This window comes from Eptatretus burgeri, chromosome 2 (assembly GCF_056783735.1).
Source record: "Eptatretus burgeri isolate ZD-2024b chromosome 2, Ebu_testis_v1, whole genome shotgun sequence".
In the NCBI taxonomy this organism is placed as follows: Eukaryota; Metazoa; Chordata; class Myxini; order Myxiniformes; family Myxinidae; genus Eptatretus; species Eptatretus burgeri.
The window spans coordinates 93,783,732-93,809,229 of record NC_140962.1 but is presented as its reverse complement, the minus strand read 5'-3'; the positions used below and the strand labels follow the sequence as shown (position 1 = coordinate 93,809,229).

The 25,498-nt window shown below is 44.5% G+C and overlaps 1 protein-coding gene across 3 annotated transcripts in view; it reads right to left on the bottom strand.

Annotated features, from left to right (window-relative positions):
• The window catches only part of STRIP1 (striatin interacting protein 1), a 57,795-nt gene that overhangs the window by 21,335 nt on the left and 10,962 nt on the right, over positions 1 to 25,498 (bottom strand). For 2 of the 3 annotated variants that reach the window (XM_085870319.1, XM_085870318.1), the window contains exons 5-12: positions 22,104 to 22,238; positions 20,986 to 21,106; positions 17,455 to 17,523; positions 16,001 to 16,107; positions 4,410 to 4,537; positions 2,093 to 2,278; positions 741 to 991; positions 559 to 624 (exon numbers count right to left, since the gene is read on the bottom strand). In XM_085870319.1, the coding sequence (XP_085726445.1) occupies positions 559 to 624; positions 741 to 991; positions 2,093 to 2,278; positions 4,410 to 4,537; positions 16,001 to 16,107; positions 17,455 to 17,523; positions 20,986 to 21,106; positions 22,104 to 22,238 (1,063 nt within the window). The remainder of the gene's footprint in view (positions 1 to 558; positions 625 to 740; positions 992 to 2,092; positions 2,279 to 4,409; positions 4,538 to 16,000; positions 16,108 to 17,454; positions 17,524 to 20,985; positions 21,107 to 22,103; positions 22,239 to 25,498) is intronic. The other variant, XM_085870320.1, reaches the window with a different exon arrangement.

Genomic DNA, 25,498 nt, shown 5'->3' with positions numbered 1-25,498 from the left:
CAAACACAAGTGCAAAGGCACAAACAAGCACATCACGTAACTGGAACAGGTGGCTGGTGTTTAGATATGACAGGCATGCTAAGTGGTGTGAACAGTGATAGAGAGGGAGAGAGTGGGATGCACCTGGACTTCCCTCAGCCTGCCTCATCCATCCATTGCACTGAGCTGCCTGAAGAACTACAATGCACAGTGTTCTTACTCACTATTTACCCAATACCCACACATGCTTCCTCTTACAAAGCCCCACAATGGAAGGAGTCACTACACCATCTTGTATGACACGATCTCCTTCATGCAGAGTAACCAGTTCTAAAGGCTCCACAGTGGGAGGGGGGCAGGCTAAACAATTTCAACAGAGAGGGGGGGGGGTTGAGTAGGGTAGGGGGCCATAATAAAATGAAGAGGGAGAAGTGGGTGAACACAGGCTTGAAATAAAACAACACATTGTCTCATGCTTATCCATTGCTGGGGCCTCTCTCACCAAAGAAGTGCAGACATTACAATTTACAACACCAACTGTTTGTCTTCAAAAGACAGACAGACAGTCTGCAGCCTTACCCTCCGAGTTGGTATCCAATGAATTTGCTACGGCTCATTTCCAAGAAATTTTCTATATCCTTTTCCCTGCAAAAGAAAATAAAACATTTTCCATTCCTTATCTTAAATCCTACAAATGTAACCAATTTTAGCGTAGCACAAAACCATGCAAATCATTCAATTTAATACTTCAATAACACTACCTGACTTTAGGTGCCCAAGGCAAACCCTTTGGAAAAACAAGTTTTTCACCCATGGCAGAAGACACTGGTGGCATTATCTCATCTCTTTCCAAAAGGTCCACCTCGCCATCAATGCCACTATCATTTTCATCACCATAATCCTCATCATCGTGGATGTCATCACTTTTATAAGGGTCCGTTTCATTGAAGGCATCGAGGCTGTCCTGTTTCGCTAGTCCCTGCGAACAGGAAATGTATTCGATAGGTGGGGCCTGCGGGGGGCAGGGGAGATGGCATGGAATGAGAAAGGAAGGGTGACATGGAATGAGAACTACCTGGGATCATGTCAACAGAGAGGTGATGAGACATGACAATCATAAGAGTGAAACTGAGACAAAAGGTGCAAGCCTGCGCAAGCCCACAAGAAATATGACAAAATAGAGAGAGATAGACAGGGAGAAGGAGAGAGAGGGTGATAGACAGAGAGAGACAGAGAGAGACAGAGAGAGACAGAGAGAGACAGAGAGAGACACAGAGAGAGACACAGAGAGAGACACAGAGAGAGAGACAGAGAGAGAGACACAGAGAGAGACACAGAGAGAGAAGACAGAGAGAGAAGACAGAGAGAGAAGACAGAGAGAAGACAGAGGAGACAGAGGAGACAGAGGAGACAGAGGAGACAGAGGAGACAGAGGAGACAGAGGAGACAGAGGAGACAGAGGAGACAGAGGAGACAGAGGAGACAGAGGAGACAGAGGAGACAGAGGAGACAGAGGAAGAAGAAGAAGAAGAAGAAGAAGAAGAAGAAGAAGAAGAAGAAGAAGAAGAAGAAGAAGAAGAAGAAGAAGAAGAAGAAGAAGAAGAAGAAGAAGAAGAAGAAGAAGAAGAAGAAGAAGAAGAAGAAGAAGAAGAAGAAGAAGAAGAAGAAGAAGAAGAAGAAGAAGAAGAAGAAGAAGAAGAAGAAGAAGAAGAAGAAGAAGAAGAAGAAGAAGAAGAAGAAGAAGAAGAAGAAGAAGAAGAAGAAGAAGAAGAAGAAGAAGAAGAAGAAGAAGAAGAAGAAGAAGAAGAAGAAGAAGAAGAAGAAGAAGAAGAAGAAGAAGAAGAAGAAGAAGAAGAAGAAGAAGAAGAAGAAGAAGAAGAAGAAGAAGAAGAAGAAGAAGAAGAAGAAGAAGAAGAAGAAGAAGAAGAAGAAGAAGAAGAAGAAGAAGAAGAAGAAGAAGAAGAAGAAGAAGAAGAAGAAGAAGAAGAAGAAGAAGAAGAAGAAGAAGAAGAAGAAGAAGAAGAAGAAGAAGAAGAAGAAGAAGAAGAAGAAGAAGGAGAAAAAAAAAAAAAAAAAAAAAAAAAGGAGATGAGAAAAATAAAAAAGCAGATACTCGTTTCGGGCGACGGGCTCGACGTTGTTGTTGCTGATCAATGAGGTCTGCAGCAGAGGCTGGTGGTGAAGATGCGCGAAGACCTCTAGTTACTCTAATACTGTCCTCAGGCATTGGGAGGAGGCCCAGCTCTTGCCGCTGGCAAACCTTAGCTTCCTGAAGGTCCTCAAAACCACCAGCTGAAAACTGGTGGCACATGGAATATGATTAATATTTCAATTTTAATTTCATCTCTTGGAAAAGAGAATTATGTGACAAAGATACACAGACGGTTTCATAAAGCCAGAGCAAGCAATAAGACAATCAAGTCAACAATCTGATCTCCTCAAATATGTTTCTTACTTCATGGTGGTAGGAAGTCTCCTGTAAACCGTCCTCAAAACTCTCGACACCAATTCATAATCGACAATTACAAAAACCAAAATCTCAAACCAGTCCTCTTCGTCTTCTCCTTTCGTATCCAACGCAAGGCTGCGCGTAGCATCATAAGCTGAGGGCGTGACTGTGTCACTGACGGCAATGCCCCCTGCAGGTTAGGGCAAGAATTTGTAATTTTTTTCAGGGTACCGGCGATAGCTCGCCGACTCTACGCAAAGAACACCATGGGATCTTCACCTCCATCAACTATTGCTGGCAGAAGGGATGGGGACGCCCAGTTTAACGTTCATCCAAGGGACAGCGCACACACATTGATGAATCACCCTGCCTGTGAAACACCAGGATGATAGTTTATAGCTGGGCTGAGATTCAAATCCAGGCTCGACACCGAAGAGGCGAGTGTGTGTACCTCAAGACCATGATATATTAATGAGTGTGCATACTCGTGATGATATTGTCATGGGGTGGCCGGTTCAGGGTCAACCCCCCGACCCAAATTGTGGTGACCGGCGGTTAACACCACCAGCCCCGAGGACAGCCGAACTTCTCCCTTGGAGGCCTACAGCCGAAACTCTCGGAGATTAATGCGCGCGCGGGAAAAGGGCGCAATGGCAGAGGGATGGAGGAGCACAGCACAGAAATGAAGGCACAGGGGGTTTATACTCAAACCCCATGACAAATATACGGATACAGTTACTTAACATGAACATACTTAATTAAAAAAAGAAAAATATTTACAAAGGACAATTATCAAAATGTGATGATAATAACGTGAAATAAATAAAAAAGTCTTTAGTCGAGACGCCGCCACACACGGAGTTAAATACAGACAAAGGGAAAACGAAATAAAAATAAAACCCCTCCTTTACTCTGGTACTCAGCTTGGCCCAGAGCTTGTCTTTGTGGAACTTGGTATCGAGGCGCTTCCACCAGCACATGCAGACGAGCGCAAAATGGCGCCAAGTCGCTTCTCTCGGAGCAGGACAAACGTACGCCAGGCAATCCACAAGCGGCACTCAACACCAAGGCTCAGAGACCTGTGCAGCTGCTTCATGTGTCGATCATCCTCACCGACTCGCTATTTGACATGCACGAAGCTCGGGGTTCTTTCCTCACAACCCAACCAAGAGCCAAAGGCCAGCGTCTTGCTTCACCACGCGAGCCAAATCGCCTCAACATGAATACAAGAATCGTGCCATCCTCTTCGTGTGTCAAAGGAAAGCCAGCTGTAAAGCCCTGTTCTTACAGGCCATCTCCGAACTAAGTTCTTTCTCAACCGCGTGCGTCCTTCACTCCGCACTCAACCACTGACTTGTGCAGGCGGTCATCCTGAACTCCACTCTCCTCTTTGACATCACGCCTAACCACCGTTTTCTTCTCCGGGGCATGGCTTGCTCACACAAAAACCAGGAAGGCAGGACCTGCACCCACTCGGCTAGCTTCTGACGTCACACCAGTCAATCATCAACCTTGGGGGTGTGACTTCACCCGCCATCACCCTTGGAGGCGGGGCATCTGCCTGCTCGGCACATTTGCTTGTAGTTGTTTTAGGGACGTGTTTCCCCACCTTTATTGCTGATCTTGAAATATAAAAACATTGGGAAAAGTCTCAAGGGGGTAATTACATACTGGGGGAACTTATTCTTACTCCTTAGCTCATTAATACCACACCCCCTCACCCCGCCGTGTGATGACATGTAACACTTAAGCTCACAGCTACCCTACTTAATTACATTGAGATGCCTCCTACGCGTCCACGGACCAAAACTCTATTCAATCCTAAATTCCCTATTTAATTCCTCCATCAACCCCCACAACCACAACAATATATTCATGAGCTCCTCGTTTTACTTTTCTGTCAGCAAGACCAAGGTAATATTGAAGAGAAAGTGTTTGACAGAATATAGGATGCTGACAAGCATGCCATTGATAAACCTACCAGGACAACTTTCCAAAGGAGTAGTAAAACCTTCTTCATGGGAAAGTGTGGAGCATGACCACTGCAGAACTTTGTTACCATGGTGAACAGAAGCACAGCAAATGGCTCGTTGTTGTACACTGGAGAACCTGCAACAATGTCGGTGGAAAAACCGAAAATAAATCAGTCATTTAAAAAAAATCATACTTGCACAGCTAGTATCCAGAAGGATTCTAAACAGTATCCGGTATTAGCATGGAAAGTTAAGTGACCAGTTATATCAGCCTTCCCCAGGAACCAAAAATTCAAGTCCTGGAAAAGTATGTCATTGGGACGAGCTTTATTCCGGTTAATTTTTGAAGCAAGTAGACGGTATGTACTTTGCTCTTCCAACAGTCAAATTCTGCCAAATAGATTGTTTCCAACTGGTATTATATTTGGTTGAAGCATTACAAGAGGTTTACGTGTCCATTCCCGAAGCTGAAAGTCCCATCGCATAGTTCGTCACATATTTGTCATTTTATTACACGGTTGGCCAATATAGTTGATCATACATGGTCTGACTGTACTCACAAACTTTCTCCATTCTCCAATCCACTGCATTTCCACCTCACTCCTTCCAATTCCTTATTTTACAATTTCTTCTCCTCTCGTTTACTTTTCCCTCCTCTCTACTTGTAGCTCAGTCTTTCCTTGCTAATGTCATTTGTGCACAGTCTGTGGTGCACCCATCTACCCAGTATTGTAAGTACTGTATATATTTCAGCTCCCAATTGTCAAATAAGATGCTAATCGACTGGGTAAAATTGAGATGTGGTAACAAAACAAATATTGTGTGTACAGAGAGGCACATATGTCACTTGCTCAGCACCCCACGACAAGTGGCTTCAGGAGAGCAGAATGGTGATTGGCCAAATTGAACGCATGCATGGTAAGAAGTCCTTTGTGGCAAAACCAAATTGAGTTCCGTAGTTACCAGTAGTAGAAAGGCAGGTGAGGGTTAGATCGTTGGCACAGACCTGCTTAAACCTCCAGTGTGATCGGAAGCAACTGTCATTGGTGAAAAACGAACAATGAACTCTCTCCTATCATCTCCAAACTACTCCACCTGCACTGCTCTGCCCACATGCGACAACTTTTTATCGTGCTGACCGCTTCATACCTCCTGGTGCAGCTAATGCCTGTGCACACGACAGATAGAACCACGACAAATTCCAATTTGATTTGGTGCTCGGAATGCTGTAGGTCTCTGGCAGGAGAGACGCGGGTGCAAATCATATTCATACAAGAGGGTGTCGGAGGGGAATCCTGGCCCAAGGGACATCTCAGTGGCTTCAAAATAATAAAAAAAAATCTGACTTCCTGAGTATATTCACAAAACAGTATGGAGACATGATGTTTTACCTTGACAAAACACATGTACACAGGGGGTAACAACTCCTTCACATGCATATAACACACCAACACACACACATACACACACGAAGGGGGATGAATTATGAAAAATACATTCGATTAAAAAAAGCGAAGAGGATAAAGCAAGAGAAGGGAGGGTATGGGGAGTGGGAGGATGGGGAAGAAAATAAGGGATGTTGAGAGGAAATAATATTGTCGTGGGCCTGGCGGTTTTGTTAATTCCCCTCGCTCGACCTAAACTGTGGTGACGGGCGGTTAACACCGCCAGCCCAGATAGCCGAGCGGTTTTCCTTCGGAGGCAGACACATTGATCCTCGGAGATTATAACACATGCAGGAGGGGCAGGGCACGGATGGATGCACAGGGGGGATTAATACTCGAACTCGACAAATCCATGGACATAGCAACTTAAAAATAAACGCGGGAATTTAATGAAAACAGACAAATATTTACAAAGGACAATAATCAGATTATAATAATACACGAGGTAAACTAAAGCAGAGATGCCAACTTTTGGAAATCAGAATTAGGGAGGATTTGCAACCGACACCAAATAATGTGCGCGAAGCGCACATCTCGAGCGCGGAGCGCTCGACCCTTGCGGCGGGGTCCAGGGCCCGCCTTAGGGCCCTGGAAGCTCTGGGGTTCTAGACGCTCTCTAGTGCCCTCTGAGCCTATTTTGGAGCATTTAACATGTTAAGAATTCCCACTTTTTGAACAAAAAAAGGGGAAAATTGTGCACTTTTTAATGTTACATGTATGTTAATATTAGTAAGTTAGGGGACAATCAAAGATTAACAAAAAGCACAAAAGAAGCAATATTTTTCTTACCTTACTGGCTGGTACTACTGCTGCTTGCTTTTTCCATGGCAGCTTTGCTGAGTGACAGCTGTGTGGCTCTTTTAGCCCTTCTGATTATGTCTTTGCTGTATTCTCTCTGGTAGCAAGGGGTGCTATGAGCTAGTTTTTCAATTAAGAGAGCTTCCAGGGTTTTGACACTCAAATTGGGACGAAATTCAGTATGATTATTCCGTACAAGACTGAGTGCCCGCTCACATGATGCGTTCGAATGAGGAATGACCAAGATTCCCTTCATCACTTTGCTCAAATTAGGATACTTCTTGGCACCAGTGCAGGGATCTGTGAGCTGTGAAATCCGATGCCACTGCTCATCCACTCTCACTGTCTCAGTAGCAATTGTAGCTATGGAGGCGTCTGCCTGGTAGTGAGCGAATTCACTCTCAAGACTGTCTATGTCACTATCACCGCCACTGAACAGACAGGGGAATTTCTTGATGAAAAACTCCACACAGTCAAACCCCACTTCTTGGTGTAGCTTAACATCCAGCACCAGAGCATGCTTGGCTAATTCATCATCTAGCGGCCAGGTTTTGAAGATGTAATTGCAGGCTTTCACATAATATGAGCGAACTGCACTGAAGAAACCTTGGATGTCTGACTCACTCAGAGTGAAGGTGGATTTCTTGAGACTCCTTTGTTCCCTTATATACAGTTTGGCATCGTTCCCAATCATGAGGTCCTCATCATTCTTCTGATGATTTCTGTCAGAGAAGGGTACATTTACCAGAGCAACCGATGACACCGATGGTTTCAAAAACCGTACGAAGATATCTTTCAGAAGACCATTCAATTCTCCGTGCAGGAGATGAATACAGGGTTTGTCTCTTTGGAGCAGAAGATTCCCCTTCTCAAAAAGCTTGTTAGCATATCGAAGGAAGAAACAATAGAGTTTTGTTTGTGGAGACAAGAACATCCTGTTGACACGTTTTTCTCTAGATTCCTGCACAGTGTTTGAGGAAGATGCGCTTTTAGTTGTAGAACTCGTAGTACACTTAGCCGCAGGGCGATCACACTTGCGTTTACTGCCAGCAGAAGAGGTCAGACTCGTAGTACCAGATCCAATTTTACGTTTGAGGAGAGAGCTTGAGGTAGGTGCAGCCAAGGAAGAAGACCTCTGATTCGAAGGTTTTGCTGAGCTTCTATCAAGTGATTTGGCAAAAGCAGAACTTAACTTGGGTCCTTCTTTGCCTGTAGATGGGACTATCACAGTCTTTCTCGACTCTGAAGGGATCTGCTTTGTAGATGAACGTGATGAAGGGCCGGTGATGCTACCTGCTCTCAGCATTGGTTTTGGTGCTGTCCCTGCTGTCTTCTTCGCAGCAGATACTGCAGTGGTAGTGGTGAATGCTGCTCCACTAGTGCTTGATCCTGCAGTGCCAGTACTGGCAGTAGATACAGTGCCGTCCTTCTTGCTCGTTGTTAGAGTCTTGGCTACAGTTGGTTGCATTTTTCTTCGTACTTCTTCTTTGAAGAAGAGGCGAAGTGGCTCCCACTGTTCAATCAGCCTGTCTAGGCACTGACCAAGGGACAGCCACCTTGTTGCGACATGCTGCAGAATCTTGTGTGTCGGGGCATCACAGAGTTCTTGCAGTGCTTTCACTCCTTTGACGCGTTTACTACTTTTGTCCAAGTAGTAGTAAATATCGATGAGAAAGTCATCTAATTCAATGGGTAAGGCCTGAGCCGCCTTCTTGGCCGTATTGTGCATCATATGGCAAGGGCATCCCATGATGTAGCACTCTGGATTTTGTTTGTGGATATAAGCAGCGACTCCTTTGTGCTTGCCCACCATGACAGAGGCATTATCAGCACAAAAGGAAACACAATTTCCCCACGGAATTTTCCTGTCACTGAACTCAAGATCAAGCAGTTTGAAAATGTTTTCTCCAGTGGAATCTTGTTTGCACGCAGGCAAACTTAGCAAACCTTGCTTCACAATCCCAGCACTGTTGTCATAGTACGAAATCAGGACAGGATATAGCTGGGCCTCACCACTGTCATTGCTACCGTCTGTAGCTAGGCTAAATGGAGCTAGTCTAGCAATATCGGCAATAGATGAAGCAGTAACATTTGACAACTCACCAATTATTGCTGAAGTTTTTGTTCTTGCACATCCATACTTTGAAGCAACTTTTGAATCTGGAAACATCTTTTGAAATAGAGGTCCAGCATGATCTGAGACTGATATGGGCAAGTTATGTTCCACAATAAATCCACTAAAGAGAAGTTCCGCTCGGGTAACATCCTCTTCCTCGCTTGTCCCTTGTTTGGTGAAATAATTCAGAAGTGTACCGGTACTCGTGCTCGAAGATCTCTCCTTTGCAATGTCTGTGTGCCGTTTGCTTCCAACGTGCTTCCGAATATCATCGCGACCTCCGTGCTCAACTGAAATATCAACGCTGCATACTGTACAATACGCATGATGAATTCCTCTTTCAGACTTTCGAATACACGGGTATTGGAGACTGTATTCGGTCTTGTACTTCTGAGACCATTTCTTGGTCTTCGTAAGCTTCTTTTCTGCCATTTCGTAATCAACATCGAGGGCTTGAAGCATCGGTAACTTCGAAGTCGATGTTCCACAGCTGCAGCGCGACTCGTAGAACTCTAGCGGCTGTTAAACACCGCACGGTGGTCGCGACCGCCGGGCTGGTACGGAGCCCAGCTGCATGCAGTGAGCGTATCGCATGCATATACACTGTGCATACATACCGCATGCACTGTATTGCACACATACCGCATGCACTAAATCTCAGTGCATGATCGCATAAGCGAGATCCAGACCCAATGTTTCGCTGCTCCTCATTTGAATTTGCATTTTTTTACGTACAATTTGGTCACAGCGAACGTTATGGAGTTACCACATGCTATACGTAGCAGACGATGCTTTTCATTCAATTCTCATACTAGTACATTCTGATTAGTGAACAGTGCAAAAATATCAAAATTTCGGGAGGATAAGGATAGTGATCGTAAGGGCGGGAGTTTGGGTGAATTTTCGGAAGCCTCCCGATGAAATCGGGAGGGTTGGCATCTGTGCTAAAGTCTAAGTCGAGGCACCTCGACACACAGACTTAAATACAGACAAGGGGAAACAAAATCAAAGAAAATCCTTCCATTATTCTGGCACTTAGCTTGGTTCAGAGATGGTCTTTATGGAACTTGGAATCAAGGCGTTTCGTCCTCCACATGCAGACGCGCACAAAATAGTGCCAAGTCGCTCTCTCGCAGCGGGACAAACGTACGTCAGGCAATTTGTGAGCGGTATTCAACACCAAGGCTCAGAGACCCTGTGCAGCTTAGAATGACGCCATCCCCTTCGGTGACAAGAGGCTTTGAGACCCGTCTGATATGACCAGCCAAGAGTTGATGGCCAGCATCTCGCTTCACCATGCGAGCCAAATCACATCAGCACGAATACAAGAATCGTGCTGTCTTCTTCATGTGTTGAAGCAAAGTCAGCTGTAAAGCCCAGTTTTTACAGGCCATCTGCAAGCTACGTTTTCTCTCAACCGCGTGCATCCATCATTCCACATTCGTGCCTTCCTCCATATCTCTCCTGAGGTCACACCGAACAAGCGTTCCACCTCCGGGGTGTGGCTTGCTCATAAGAAACCCAGGAAGGCAGGGCTTCTTCCTGCTCGACACGTTTGGCTAGCTTCTGTTATAGTTGTTATAAAAGCGCAACTCCATCATTGCTGGTTTGTTATATAAAAACGTGGGGAAAAGTTACAGGTGGGGGGGGGGCAATTACATACTGAGAGAACTTATCCTTAATCCCTATCTAACACAGCACTACTCCCCCACCCTCACGTGTGGTGATAAGAAACACTTAAGCTCACAGTCTCCCTACTTAATTACATCGATATGTCTCCTACACATCCATGGACCAAACAACTCCATTCAATCCAAACTTTCCTCTGAAATTCCTCCAACTACCCCCACAACCATAATATAAAAGAGGAAAGAAGGGAATTATGGAGCATATGGGGGAAAGCAGAGGTCAAACATTTTGCCAGGTCATATAAATAGTTTCTAGGCCTATTTTATTACTGATCAACAGGTGAGGAATTTGATTTTCAGACAGAAGCATGATGTTCCAGGCACTGTATAATGATAGAATTTTGAAGACAAACTGTTTTTTTAAAATACATTTTAACTAAATTATCTGCAGTGCACTTTATTACCTCCACCACCAAAGGTGGAAGGAGGTTATGTTTTCACCCTTGTCTGTCCTTCTGTTTGTGTGTGCACAGGATATCTCAAAAAGTTGTGTATGGATTCGGATGAAATTTTGTGAACAGGTTGGGTGTGTGACAAGGACGAACTGATTAAATTTTGGTGAAGATGCGGATCCACATCCAGATATGAGAATTAAAAAATTTTAAAGGTAATTCTTCACCATTGGGAGATGGGGCTAAAGACAATATATAGCATGATATTTCAAAACGTTATTGGGCCCGATACGCTCTCGTGGATCAGGCGTTGCGTGGTGGAGGTATGCGCTCCACCAAGTGCCCTTCTCGTCTGCATCTACATCAATACTGTACAAACGCCAAAACAATGGGGCACTTTACATCTTATAAACACATTGTTGCGGTTATGGAAATTAACACCGGGGTGAAGCATTCAACACAAAAGGATTCCCTAGTTAGATATTTTATTAGTAAATGTGCTCAGTCGGGTACCTTCTCCTCATATCAGGAACAAGGAAAATGCATTGAGCGTTAGCATGTTTCATCCCCGTTGTGATTCCTCACTTACTCGGCACTCTTTTGTCCATTAATACAGGCATCCCGCCTTTAGCTTTCCATCCATCCCAACTGCTCACCCTTTTGCTTCTGAACCTCTATTGCCTGTGCTTCAGTAAAAGTTTTCACCCTTTACCTCTCAAACTAGGTAACCCAGATCTTTAATCAATCTATTTTAAATACCTCCCATCCTCAATTCCTTCAAATCATCCCCCCCCCACACCTTCCCACAGCACAAACGACACAGCCATCACAATCACAGCCAACATTAGAGCTGCCATCATGCTTCGTTCAAGGCCGGCAGCACCGCAATTCCAATGGCAACCAAGACGCTAACGCTGCGCTCTCAGGCGTGGACGCTATGGAGCCGACCCGCAGGGCCAACGGAGATGTAACACGAGTGGGTAAGAGGGTGTCTCAAGCACCTTTGCCACACCTCGTCTCAAGCTCAATAAAAGCCAGGACAAACGAACGAACGACACCGTTGCCGTCTGACGAAACTGCCAGGCCACCGCCATCTAACGAACTGCCTTAATGCTGCTGTCTGTCAAGCCACGGGCTGTCGCACGAACCATGAGCTGTCGAACGAACCTGCCGTTGCAAGATATTGCCTGGCCAAGTGCGCTGACACCAGACTGACCAAACGGGCTCCAAGGGCGAATGCAGCACGTGGTCTTCAGGCATGGCGGCTCCAGGAACACGCACACACAGAATTCCCGACACTGCACCGACATACACACCGTATTTCCATTCCATACCATTCCCTTCACTTTGGACCGATGCAAGACCGGCTGTTTACAAGGGACGCAAGGGGCCAACACAAAGCCCCAATCTTTCGATACATCTCTATACTTCTCGCTACTTTCTCTATGGTTTCCCGGAGCGTGTGGCTTATTTAATTAAGATGGTGTAAGATTGTTGAAGGGGAACTTCTGTGCTCGGTGTTAAGACTTTTCTTGTGTTTCTGTCTGTATGTGCCTTGTGAATATTTGCGTGTTAATAACTGCCTGTAAATACATGTCTCAATGAACCATTGGTAAACTATTCCAAACCTGGTAAGTTGTCTTTTCTTTCATTGGTACAATATGGCGTACGTACCAAATAGAAGGAACGCTGCACCCCATTGAGTCGGTATGGTAGAGAACCAATGCCCCCACCTCTGGTTTTGCTCGGCCGTACCACAATAAGTAGACGAGGTGGGACATTGAGCGTGATTCCCTGGTTAAGATAAATCGATCACCAGTAGGTAATGTGATGCTGTGCATGAGTACCCTCCTCGGTTTAGTTACCCAAACCGGTGTCCATGATTGCTTAGCAACCCGTCGGGCAACGGAGTTGTCCATGGTTTGTTGGCTTCCAGGTTCAGAGGTCAGCGAATTGGATCTGAGAAATCCCCTCGTGAAAACCCCGTCGACCCCGAAACCGTAACAATATTAACAGCGCATTTATTCCTAAAATGCAACAGCAATGCAAGTATACGATGCGAGTCAGCAAACTGAAATGCACCATTAAAGCTACAAGACAATGTAGGTCATCTGATGCGTGGGCGATGACAAGAAAGGGATGAGAATAAGGATTAGTTGACACGGGGACATTATTCATAAGTATTCCTTGATGCTTAATGTCATAACAATCAGCTTTGCATCTTTCTAACCAAATTCAACTTTTTATCAGCTAACAATTCCCTCTCCATCTGTTGCTGCTAATATGGACATGGATAAACTTAGATTTACAAAATGTACTCGCTTTTGACATGCTCAAGTTGATTCGACTCGAGAGGTAATTAGATGAGAAGAAAGCAGGAAGGGCCTTGCAATATAGTACGTATACTTCAATTAACACATCTGCAACTAGAGGGGGAGCACTCGGTAGAGTGCAAAACCTCCACCGCCAATACTGCTGGGTCACTCAAGTGAACCTTATATCTTATTCATTGGAGGTCAAAACGGATCAGACTATACTGAACCACGATTGAATAAACTAAACTAGATCGACACGCATGTAGAAATGCCAAAAAAAAAAAATCTAAATTTTTTTCAAAAAAAAAAGGTGCAAAATTTGTTTTTTTCTCCAACAATTTTTTTTTTTGGGGGGGGGGGTGGTTGGAAATCACTTAAAACATGTAGAAATGCAAAAAAAAAAAAAAAATCAAATATTTTTCAAATAAAATAGAAATTTTTTTGAAAAAAAGTTGCAAATTTTTATTTTTTCTCTTACAAATTAATTTTTTTGGGTTGGAAATCACTTAAAACATGTAGAAATGCAAAAACAAAAATTCAAATATTTTTTCAAAATGGCCACCATAGCGGCCATATTGGACTTTGGACCAAGTCCAAAATCTAATGGCATGATCCTTGGACCACACCTAATCCCCCCACCAAGTTTCGTCGAAATCCGTCCAGGAGTTTTTCCGTAATACTGTTCATAAACAAACAAACAGACAGGGGTGAAAACAGTAACCTCCGTCCATCTTCGATGGCGGAGGTTAACGAGAGGGGGAGCACTCGGGAGAGTGCAAAACCTCCGCCGCCAATACTGCTGGGTCACTCAAGTGAACCTTATATCTTATTCATTAAATATGATGTCAACAGTGCTGACAGAGTTATAGTTCTTTTCTCCAACTTTTTTTTTGGGGGGGGGGGGGTGGAAATCACTTAAAACATATAGAAATGCCAAAAAAAGAAATCGAAATTTAGTTGAAAAAAAAGTTGCAAAAATTTTTTTTTCTCTCACAATTATTTTTTTTTGGGGGGGGGGGGTCGGAAACACTTTAAACATGAAGAAATGCAAATAAAAAAACATTTTTTTCTCTAACAAAATTTTGGGGGAGGGGTTGGAAATCACTTAAAACATGTAGAAATGCAAAAAAAAAAATGTTTTTCTTTTTTGGGGAGGGGTAAAAAAATTTGGAGGGGGGGTTGGAAATCACTTAAAACATGTAGAAATGCAAAAAAAATTTTCTCTAACAATTTTTTTTTTGGGGGGTAACAATTTTTTTTGGGGGGTGGAAATCACTTAATACATGTAGAAATGCAAAAAAAAAATTCTATTTTTGGGGGGTAAAAAAATTGTTGGGGGGTTGGAAATCACTTAAAACATGTAGAAATGCAAAAAAATCTCTATTTTTGGGGGGGGGTAACAATTTTTTTGGGAGGTTGGAAATCACTTAAAACATGCAGAAATGCAAAAAAAAAAAAATTCTCTAACAATTTTTCTTGGGGGGGGGGGGGGACCAAGTCCAAAATTTAATGGCATGATCCTTGGACCATACCTAACCCCCCCCACCAAGTTTCGTCGAAATCCGTCGAGGAGTTTTTCCGTAATACTGTTCACAAACAAACAAACAAACAAACAAACAAACAAACAGAAAGGGGTGAAAACAGTAACCTCCATCCATCTTCGAAGATGGCGGAGGTTAACTTGAACAGCACTCGGCAGAGCGCATACCTCGGCCAAGTTGAAGTTTACATTTGGTATCCCACAAATAGGCCAGATCTGAATCCGGACCTTAACCAAAATCGAATCGGCTTGTCGTGGTCACCGAACAAACTCATCCACCAAGTTGTCATCATTCATCCACAACATTTTGAGATATCATGCTTATATCGTTTTTGGCTTTGTCTCACAGTAGTGAACAACAACTAAAAAAAAACTAGAACGGCACTCGGTAGAGTGCATACCTCCACCACGCAATGCCTGATCGCAAGAACATATCCGGCCCAATACATTTTTCAAATATTGTGCTGTATATTGTCTTTGGCCTGATTTCTCAATGGTGAAGAATCACTATAAAAACCAAATAATTCTCATATCCGGATCCAGATTCGGATCTTCAAAATTGAATCAATTCTTCCTCGTCACACACCCATGTCCACCAAGTTTCGGCAGAATCCGTCCACAACTTTTTGAGATATCGTGCTAAACATCATTTTGGCCCCATCTCTCCAATGGTGAAGAATCATTAAAAAAAATTCTAGTAGCCGGATCCGGATCTTCACCAAAATCTAATCAGTTCGTCCAAGTCAAACACTGAACTTGTCCACAAAATTTAATGCGAAGCCGTACACAACTTCTTGAGATATCCTGCACACAAACAAACAGACAGAAAGGGGTGAAAACATAACGTCCATCACCTTCAGTGGCGGAGTTAATAAAAATTGCTCGTATCCAGTTCTGGATCTTCACAAAAATCTAATAAATTAATCCTTGTCACACACCCAAATTGTCCACAAAGTTTCGTTTGAATTTGTCCATAACTTTTTTGAGATATCCTACTAAGAGACAGACAAACAAAGATGAAAACACAAATTCAGTCCACCGCCAGTGGTGGAGGTACCGGAAGAAAGCCAAAAGCCCAGTAGTAAAGGTTCCACAAATACTTATCCAATTCATTTATACTTTGAGCCAATATTTTCTCATTGAGAAAAAGCAAGTACAAGATATTCATAATTATTTATTTTATCTGGACAAATGGGATCGCTAAGGAGCCTCAACTCCGTGCACACAGATAATTTTGAATACTTTCAATCTTGTACTTCTGCATTTTTACAAAGCAACAACAGATCATAAAATGCACCATCATACCTAGTTCCTTTCTGAATGCCTCTCTCATCAATATCCAGTCCTTTGAGTCATCCTCAGATTCATGGCACATGGTTTCCACCATCATGTTCATGATATTCAACAAAACCCTAGGGGGTGGTGAGTGGGGGGGGGGGGATTATTCAGCCAGACTGGTAAATTCCACACTTTGGCAAAGCTTAGGCCTCTTAACAAGGATGGTTATAAGTATTTTGAGGTTTGCGAAAGAAAAAGATGACAGCAATGTCATACAAGACAGAAGCATACAATACGTCGTGAAGGACAGAGTTGGTTTGTGGTGGCGGATGGTTCAAATGACAGGATCTATTAAAGGTATGCTAACCGCAGTGAGAACTACAATGGGCACTCATAGAGCGCATACCTTCGCCGCCACTACTTTTTTTGTTCTTGGTATGAGTGTGGGGAACTGGTTTCATATGAATGGTCTTATGACACAAACCACATATCTATAATGTCATGACCCCCCCCCCACCCCGACTTTCGGGGGCTACGGACTAAACAACAATCAACACACGTCGTTTTGGCGAGTCTTCACTCGCAAGCTCGGTGAATACAACGTTTTAACAAGAGAAGGTAATCTCGTTTGATGCTGGTTTCATGCAAATCGAATAAGAATTGACTGAGTTATGCCGAAAACCGCATATTTTTCAAGGGCGTGACCCCCCCCCCCCGACATTTTACCCCAACCGGTGACGTGTTATGACGTCATTGTGTCACAAGATTGGGCATTAAATTCTGAACATTTTGGTGCTGGGTTCATGTAAAGCGGACAAGAATTGACCGCGTTATGACAAAAACTGCATATTTTCAAGGTCGTGACCCCCCTGACCTTTGACCCCTAACCGGAAACAAGAGTATGGGCATAATTGTGTCATATTGCATATCACAAGATGAGGCGTTGAATTCTGAACATTTTGGCGTTAGTTGCATGCAAATTGAATAAAAATTGACCGTGTTATCGTAAAAAGACGATTTTGACCTTTACCTTGACCTTTGACCCGAACAATCCCAAAATCTAATCGAATGCTTCCTGGCTAATAACCAATCATCCCACCAAATTTCATGCAATTCGGTTTAATACTTTTTGAGTTATACGAATCACAAGATTACAAATAAATAAATAAATAAATAAATACACGCCAACCAAAACATAACCTTTCGCAGAATGCGAAGGTAATAAAAGTGAAGCTTCAGCCAATAGCCGTTTGTCAAAGGAAGAACTGCTATGAAGGACGAGCATTAAAAAAAAAAAAACATGTTTCCCTTTGCTTTCCATGAGTTGGAAAATCTTTAAAACCTTCAGTTTATAAAACCTATCGTGTCACATGAGAAACTGACACATTGGACGGAGGGGCAGGGGTGGAGGAGGTTGAAATTTTTTTTGACTTAATTTTCTCTTTAACTGAAATTCCAAATTTACAGCATAATATCCTTACCTCAATTCCGTGCTGTCTGCCAGAGATATTGCAGGTTTACGTAATGCACTGCTCAGAGCTTGACTATTGCTGCAACGAAAACAGGTAAATTACAATGATAGTCAGTATGTATATGTGTATATATATATATATATATATATATATATATATATATATATATATATATATATATATATATATATATATATATATATATATATATATATATATATATAGTTACGGTTCTTGGAACCGAATGCATACAACATACAGTTGTCCTGAGTCAGTTATTCCATTAATATACGTGTAGTTAGATCCCTTCCTTCTGTAGTGGGAAGACACGGGGGTGCGTTGCAATGGGCTATAGTTAGGTTATTAGATCATTATTCCACTTTTATTTTATTCCCTCCCTTTATTTTCTGAGGTGAAATCGTCTCGCTTGCTACCCTCGTTTCACTGGCCACAGCGTACCATCGTCTATCCAGCGACTCGTTTTCAGAGGCAAAATACCGACGTTCACTATGGAAGCCGCATCGGCATCCACCTTCCCAAACCCAGGCACGCGCGGCGTGGGCGGGCCAAACTATCGTCTGGCCGAAACCCTGCCCAGAAAGGTGGACCATATGAAGGCCCGGTCCAAATCGGGATGCTCGGATCGGACGATGACATCGGTTTCGCCATGGCTCCTCCCCGAGCTCCGTGATCTATAAAGTACGGAGCAATCCTCAGGGTTGGGGCGAAGTTGAGGTGGATGGAAAGGAACAAGCCAGTCGGAGTTGTTGGATGCGAAGGTATTGAGTTGAATGGGAAGGTTGTCGTTGGATGGGAAGGTTGTTGTTGTTGTCGGAGGCCGTTGGAAGGAGAAGTGCAAAAGGGAATTGAAGGAGTTGTTGCGAAGGTGTTCTGGCTGCTTGGCTCTGCTTACGTCTCACCTCGACGGCCAGCCTACTGGTCCCCACTGACACGACCTTGACCAAACCTCTTGTCTGGTCCTGCTACTGCTCAACTCTCACCATTTTGGACTCCGCTCTCCTCCACTTAAGCTCCGACTGCAGACACGATTACCACACGTGCGGCTGTGGACTGAACTGCACAGCTTTGCCAGGTGCCGCACCACGGAGCACCCCTTCCCCCGAACCGCTCAAGTACCAAAAACAGTGACCTCAACTCCCTCCTTTCCTGGCTGCAAAAGTCCTTTGTCTTTCATTGGGTTTATTTTGTCTGAGTGTGTTGGCGCCTGTCCGTTAGGTAAGCCGGGATAAGATCTTCATTGTTGTGATTGTTGTTGCTTTTATTAATCTCGCGTCAAGTCTGCACTGTGTCTGCTTTTGTAAGTGGCTTGTAAAATTGCCGCACCCACACCTCTCTCATCTTTCCCTGCATTACGTCCCCAATAAACCCTTTGCTGTGCCACATGCTTTTCCTCGCTTATTGTAAATAAATAATAATTGTAGAAATGTTCCCAGCTCGCCTTTGTCTTTTCCTCCATTGGTCGAGCATGGTTTGAATCCAGGTTTAGCCGGGTCTTAATTCCCAACAATCCGTTCTCTTTTGCCGGTACGTCCTTGGCAGTGCCGCTCGACTGCATCCGATCCGGAAAGGTAGTTGGTAGAGTGATCCGGTTCGGACAAGGAGTACTGAGGACGTGGTTCCCGGTCGTTAAATCGCGTGGTTAATTAGGTAACCCGTTTCTAGACAGGAGGACCCGAGGTCACGCGGTTGAGTTATTGACGTCCACGGTCGGTTAAGCGACCCACCGCCTCACAAAATTATCCGTGAGCGACGGCCTACAATTCCGGGGAGTCTGGTGAGAATCGACGTAGCTTTTCCCCTAGTGGTCTTCTCCCCCGACTCCGCCGGCCCGCAACAACATACATATATATATGTATGTATGTATATATATATATATATATATATATATATATATATATATATATATATATATATATATATATATATATATATATATATATATATATATATATATATATATATATATATATATCAACTTGTACTTCAGTCAAAGGATTTCTGTGATGAGCATAATGCTCACGATGGTGGGATCAAAGATTTAGAATCAAGAGGTCCATAGCACCAATTGTTTAATGTTCTTATCTTGAATGTAATAAATTAGCTTCCAAAGTTCCTCCATTAAGCTAAACAGGGGTAGGGAAAATAAAATAAAATAAAAAGAGCAGAAAAATAATAAAATTAAATTAAATGATTCGAAATTGGCCAACAAGTCATTTTCAAAGATATCATTACAAGTGGGCTAGATAGCTCTTGGGATGCCAATTCGAAATCTGTTTTTGGTTTTCCTCGACCATGTCCAGATTTTATGATTAGACCGATGAAATGTGAAAGGTTATATTGCCTTAATTAAGGAAATAACCATTCAAATCAGGCAGAAAACAGAAAATTTAAGCTTCTGGGTCTCACTATCCACCATGATCTTTCCTGGGAAAGCCACATTTCAAAGCTGGCCTCCAAAGCCACTCACCAACTGGGCATCCTCTGTCATGCAATGTCCTTCCTTGGCACACCTGAGCTCCTAACCTCACACAAAGCTTTCATCTGCAGCCTGATTGAGTACTGCTTTCACCTCTGGGCTGATGCTCCTGCCTCACACCTTACTCGGCTTCATGCTGTGGAAACCAAGGTTTTTAGGATCATTGGTATCTCTCGTGACGAAGCTGAGACTTTGGGTCTTTCACTTTCTCACTGTAGAGAGGTCGGTGGTCTTTCTGTCTTCTACAGTCTCCTCTCTGGCCTCACCCCTCCCCCCACCCCTTTGCTGTCTGTGCTCTGTCCCCCCCGTATTTACGCCAGCAATCCCCTTCTGGTGAAACTGCCAAAATCAAGAATCACTGCTCACCTTCACTCCTCCAGGTCTTCAAAACAGCTGTTCACCACCATGCCATATCTTCACCCATCCATAACCATTTTCTACCCCACTAATCCACCCAAAACCGATATCCTTCAGATTTCCTGCTTTCCTTCTTGAAAATCCCTGCAGTGTTCATCTTGTTACCCCACGTACCCCACCCCATCTCGCTCCCTTCCACAGATCTCCTTTATGTCCGTTCCCCATTGTTTTGTGCTTCCCTCTCCCGATCCCTTTGTTATGTGTTCTGTGTGTTATACGAGCTTCGACAATGTACACAAAACAAACAAAAAAAAACCCTTTCAAATTTCAAATCAACAAGTGAAAAAAAAAGATATAAAATGTCATAGCCCCTGTTATTTTCGTGATTTTGCTGTATGAAGGACTAGCCCATAGGTGTGTACAACTAAAATGGCTGCCAGTCTACCAGTTGGCCATCTTTGATCAGATCGCAAAATAAAATGAGGGGTACATGTATGCCATCATGTACTGTGCTTGTGCCAAGTTTGAACATCAGTTAATGCTTATCCGAGAAATGGTTGAGGGCATGTTCAACATCGGGTCTTTTGTTCAACAACAACAACAAAAACAACAACATCGGGGACAACAACATAATTCAAAGCCAGAATTTCTGCATTTGCACATATGTAAAGTTCGAGCACACCCACTCAATCTCCATGCTGAGCAGGTCCACGAGCGCACTGAAGGTTCCGGCTTTGTGAAGCATGAAAATGTTTTGCCGGACTGACTTCAGAACATCAGATTCGGTGTCACATTCTCCAAAAACTCCTGCGAAAGAAAACAATCACAGCCACGTCACCCAAACATTGCACAGTGTAGTGTTGAGCCACTGATGTTGCAGCAATTGGTATCAAACCAAAACAAGATAAACTTAACATCTCTTTGGAATCTGTAAGTTACAAATGCACTGCAAAATAAATACAACTAGCATCCGTTGAAGACAAAGTCTTCGATATCCCCCGCCATAGTAAATGAGGATTAACAAACTTGTATTCCGTAAGCGTGTGCAATATGTATGTGAAGTTTCCCTTTGATCTGACCAGCCGTTCTGGAGAAGATGTTTGAAGGTTTCAGGGTAAACTCAATATGGCCGCCAAACCATGTGACCTATCAATTAGAAATTAACAAACTTCTGAAAGGATGTCTTGGGGAAAGTGTATGTGAAATTTTGCCTCAATCTGTCCAGCCGTTCTGGAGAAGAAGATTATTAAAATTTATTAATTTTCAATCCAAGATGGTTGATGAACCATGTGACCTATGACATCATAAACTTATATTCTGCCTCCAGTGGAATACGTGTGTGAAGTTTCGTGTTAATCAGATGAAGTGTTTTTATATCCAAGATGGCCGCCAAATCATGTGACTTGTGACGTCGTAATTTTTACTATGTATGCAGACATGATGGAAGATGAGAAGTTGCAAATTTTCGCTTCGTTAGGTTATGTGATTCCAGAGAAAACATTATTTAATATTTTTCTTGAATCAAACATGGCTGCCAAACCATGTGACCTATCAATTAGAAAATATCAAAAGGTACCAGCTCACCACTTGCTTGATATGTGTACCAAATTTCGTAAATATATCTTGAGGGGATTTGTAGTTAAGCTCCGGAAACGAAATGTGACGGACAGATGGACGGACGGAACCCATTTCTATATCCCCGCCAACTTCGTTGGTTGGCGGGGGATAAAGAAAAAGAAACTGGAATAAAAGGATCAACCGGTTGGATGAGTCAAGTACAATGACGCTACTCACGAGGACATACCCTGCGATAAATAGAGTATAGCTCGGGTGACCCTGAGTCGACAATCACGATTGGTGACTTCCAATCCATTGAGAAGTTTTAGGATGCACAGCTTTTGGGAGTCTTGATCAAGCTGCATCCACCTCGTCTCTTTTCCTGTAATGTTGGTTATAAGTTGGAATGAAAACGGAATTCAACTTGAGTTATTATGATTAAAAAAAAAACCTTGTAGTCTTGTGCTATCATTGGGTTAATGGCCAGTTTTATTTTAGCACATTCTCATAAATCACAGAACAGTTTCAAAACAAACATGGATGCTTATTGACAGATTCAAATGAGGAGAAAAACACCTTTATACAAATCTTTTCGTATTCATAGAAAATACTGTAATATCGAGTGTCAACGAAGAAACGCTCAAGTATTACAGGAATCATAGGGGAAATACCCCTGGGCGCTCACCTGGTAGCGGCTGGATAACATAACCAGGGAACAACTGGCAGACATGGATGACCCACACAACATGTAATGGAGAAGAAAGTAAATACCTATGGATTGTTTTTTAATGCCATGAACAAGCTTTGGTACATCACGGGTGATAAAGGTTGTGTTCATGTTTCATGGAAATTATGCATGTGGTCTCAGAGGAGAAAGCAAATACATATTTTGGGGGGCAACCCCCACTCCCCCCTGTGGAACCCCTTAGACCCCAATGTTTTTTAATGGTGTGAACAATCTTTAGTACATCACAGGTGGTGAGGGTTGTGGTCGTTTGATCAAAATTTGTGTGTGTAATTTCGGAGAAGAAAGCAAATACTTTTTTGGGGGGGGAGGGGTGGGGACAACCCCACCTTATACTCAGATTTTGCTCATGTCATGAACAAACCTTGGTACAACACAGGTGGTGAAGGTTGTGGTCAAGTTTGATCAAAATTGTGTGTAGTTTTTGAGAAGAAAGGAAATAACTCTTTTTGAAGGAACCCCTCCTGAAGACCACTTTAGACCCTGATATTTTAAATACCATGAACAATCTTTGGTACATCATGGGTGATGAAGGTTATGGTGTACGAGGTGCCGTGGAACACGAGAAGCAAGAGTGTTAGCATCAACTCCGCTTTATTGCGCGTCCGGATGTACATTCCTGCCACCCATAGCGGGCGAGTCATGATATACGAAAACCCAATCACGTGATACAGCACACTCCTCCCCTCGTAAAATGACAAGTCACATGATGAAAGGACAATCATAACATGACCAACCGAAACCAATCAACATCATAATCCTCCAAGTACCGCGGCCGCACCCTGACCCGCCTCGGACGGGCAGCGCCGCCAGACAGCCAAGGCTCAGACGCCTCCCGGCTCGGTCGAGGTGACACCCTCGCCGGACTCGCGCCATCCGCAATAACAACCGCCCCCGGCCGACCAGCCTGCCCGACGTCCCTGGGCAGGACTGAATCAGGCGAAGACCCCCTGGGCGTCGGCAAATCCGGGCCTGGCGATACAACGTCTGGCCACGACGACATTACAGGTGGGAGTCCCACATCGTTCGGCCCAGGGGGGGGGGGGGGTGACGCTGAACAGCTATCATGCATTTGGTCCACGTGCCGCTTCCACACCTCCCCACCATCAGTCCGCACCATGCAATTCGCCGGGCCCAGTACCACAGAGACCACAGCCGGCACCCATTTGGAACCGTGGAAATAATCGCGCACCATTACCCGCTGTCCCACATCGAAACCGCGCAGCAGCGTCGGACGCGACACCGTCCCACTCCCCGACCCTCCAGGTCGCAGCAAATCCAGTCTGGACCGCAATGCCCATCCATAGAGACGAATGGCAGGCGAATCACCCGTGACAGGATGAATCGCGTTCCTGTAATGGAGGAAAAAGACATCGACCACTGTCTGCACAGGTGCAACACCCCCCCTGCGCAAAGCCCGTTTCAACATCTTAACAAACGACTCAGCCTGCCCATTCGTCTCAGGATGATACGGTGCGGACCTCAGATGTCGAATACCATTTTGACGCATAAACTCATCAAACACACCTGCGATGAACTGCGGACCGTTATCAGAGACCAGGATCTCCGGTAATCCTTTATTAGCAAAGATCGTCCGCAGTTTCTCGACTATAATGTTTGCTGATGTATGCTGGATTACAACAACCTCCGGCCATTTAGAGAATGCATCGATCACAATCAAAAACATTTTGCCATTAACCGGCCCCGCAAAATCTACATGGACCCTCTGCCAGGCTCTGTCTGGGGTCGGCCATAGCCCCGAGGCTCGACGCGGGTTATCAGCATCTGTTTGACACGTGGTGCAACGCTTAACCAACTGCTCAATGCCTTTGTCCAACCCCGGCCACCACAACAGGCTACGAGCAAGACTCTTGGTCTTCACGACGCTAAGGTGACTGGCATGCAGTACTTCCAAACACCGCTGCCTGAACTTCGGCGGAATCACCGTCCTCATTCCCCACATAACGCACCGTTGGACCAATGACAGCTCCGATGCGCGCGACGTGAAAGGTTGAAATGCCGGTGTCGAAGGTAGATCACTCCAATTCCCCGTAGAAATCGCCTGGACGACACGGGCGAGCACCGGATCACGAGCCGATTCCACCGCGACCTGTCTGGCCGTGATCGGCCCGCTTTGGACCTGGCCCAGCGCGAACACATCAACCCGGTCGGCTGACTCAGATGCAGCTGGACCCTCCGCACACGGCAAGCGTGAGAGCCCGTCGCAGTTAGCATGCTTCTCGGTGGTTCGGAACTGAATATCATAATCGTAAGCAGCAAGAAACAGACACCACCGCTGTATTTGCGCGGCCGCTGCCACCGGTACCCCGTGTTTGGGTCTCAGGGTGAATTGAAGCAGTTTGTGATCCGTCTGCAAAGTGAAATGCTGCCCCAGCAGGTATTGATGAAACCTCCGCACACCCCAGACGAGGCTGAGAGCCTCGCGCTCGATCTGGGCATATTCCCGCTCTGCTGCGGACAAGGTCCGGGATGCAAAACAAACAGGCCACTCGGAACCATCGTCCATCCTGTGGGAGAGCACTGCTCCCATGCCATATGCAGAGCTGTCGCATGCCAATAAGAGTGGACGCGCAGGCTCATAGTGCACGAGGACTGTATCCTCTGTGAGCAGCCGCTTGACGCGGTCGAACGACGCCTGGTGTGCAGGCCCCCAAGCCCAGCGCTCGTCCTTCCTGAGCAACCGTGTTAACAGCGCAAGTTGTGAGCTGAGCCCGCGCACGAACCTTTGGTAATACTGGGCCATACCAATGAACGAGAGCAGCTGCGTCTTGTCGCGAGGCGGTGGCATGTGTTGAATCGCCTCCACCTTCCGAGGACCTTTCAACAGCCCCTCCGGCGTAATGATGTGCCCGAGGTATTCCAATCGCTGCTTGAAG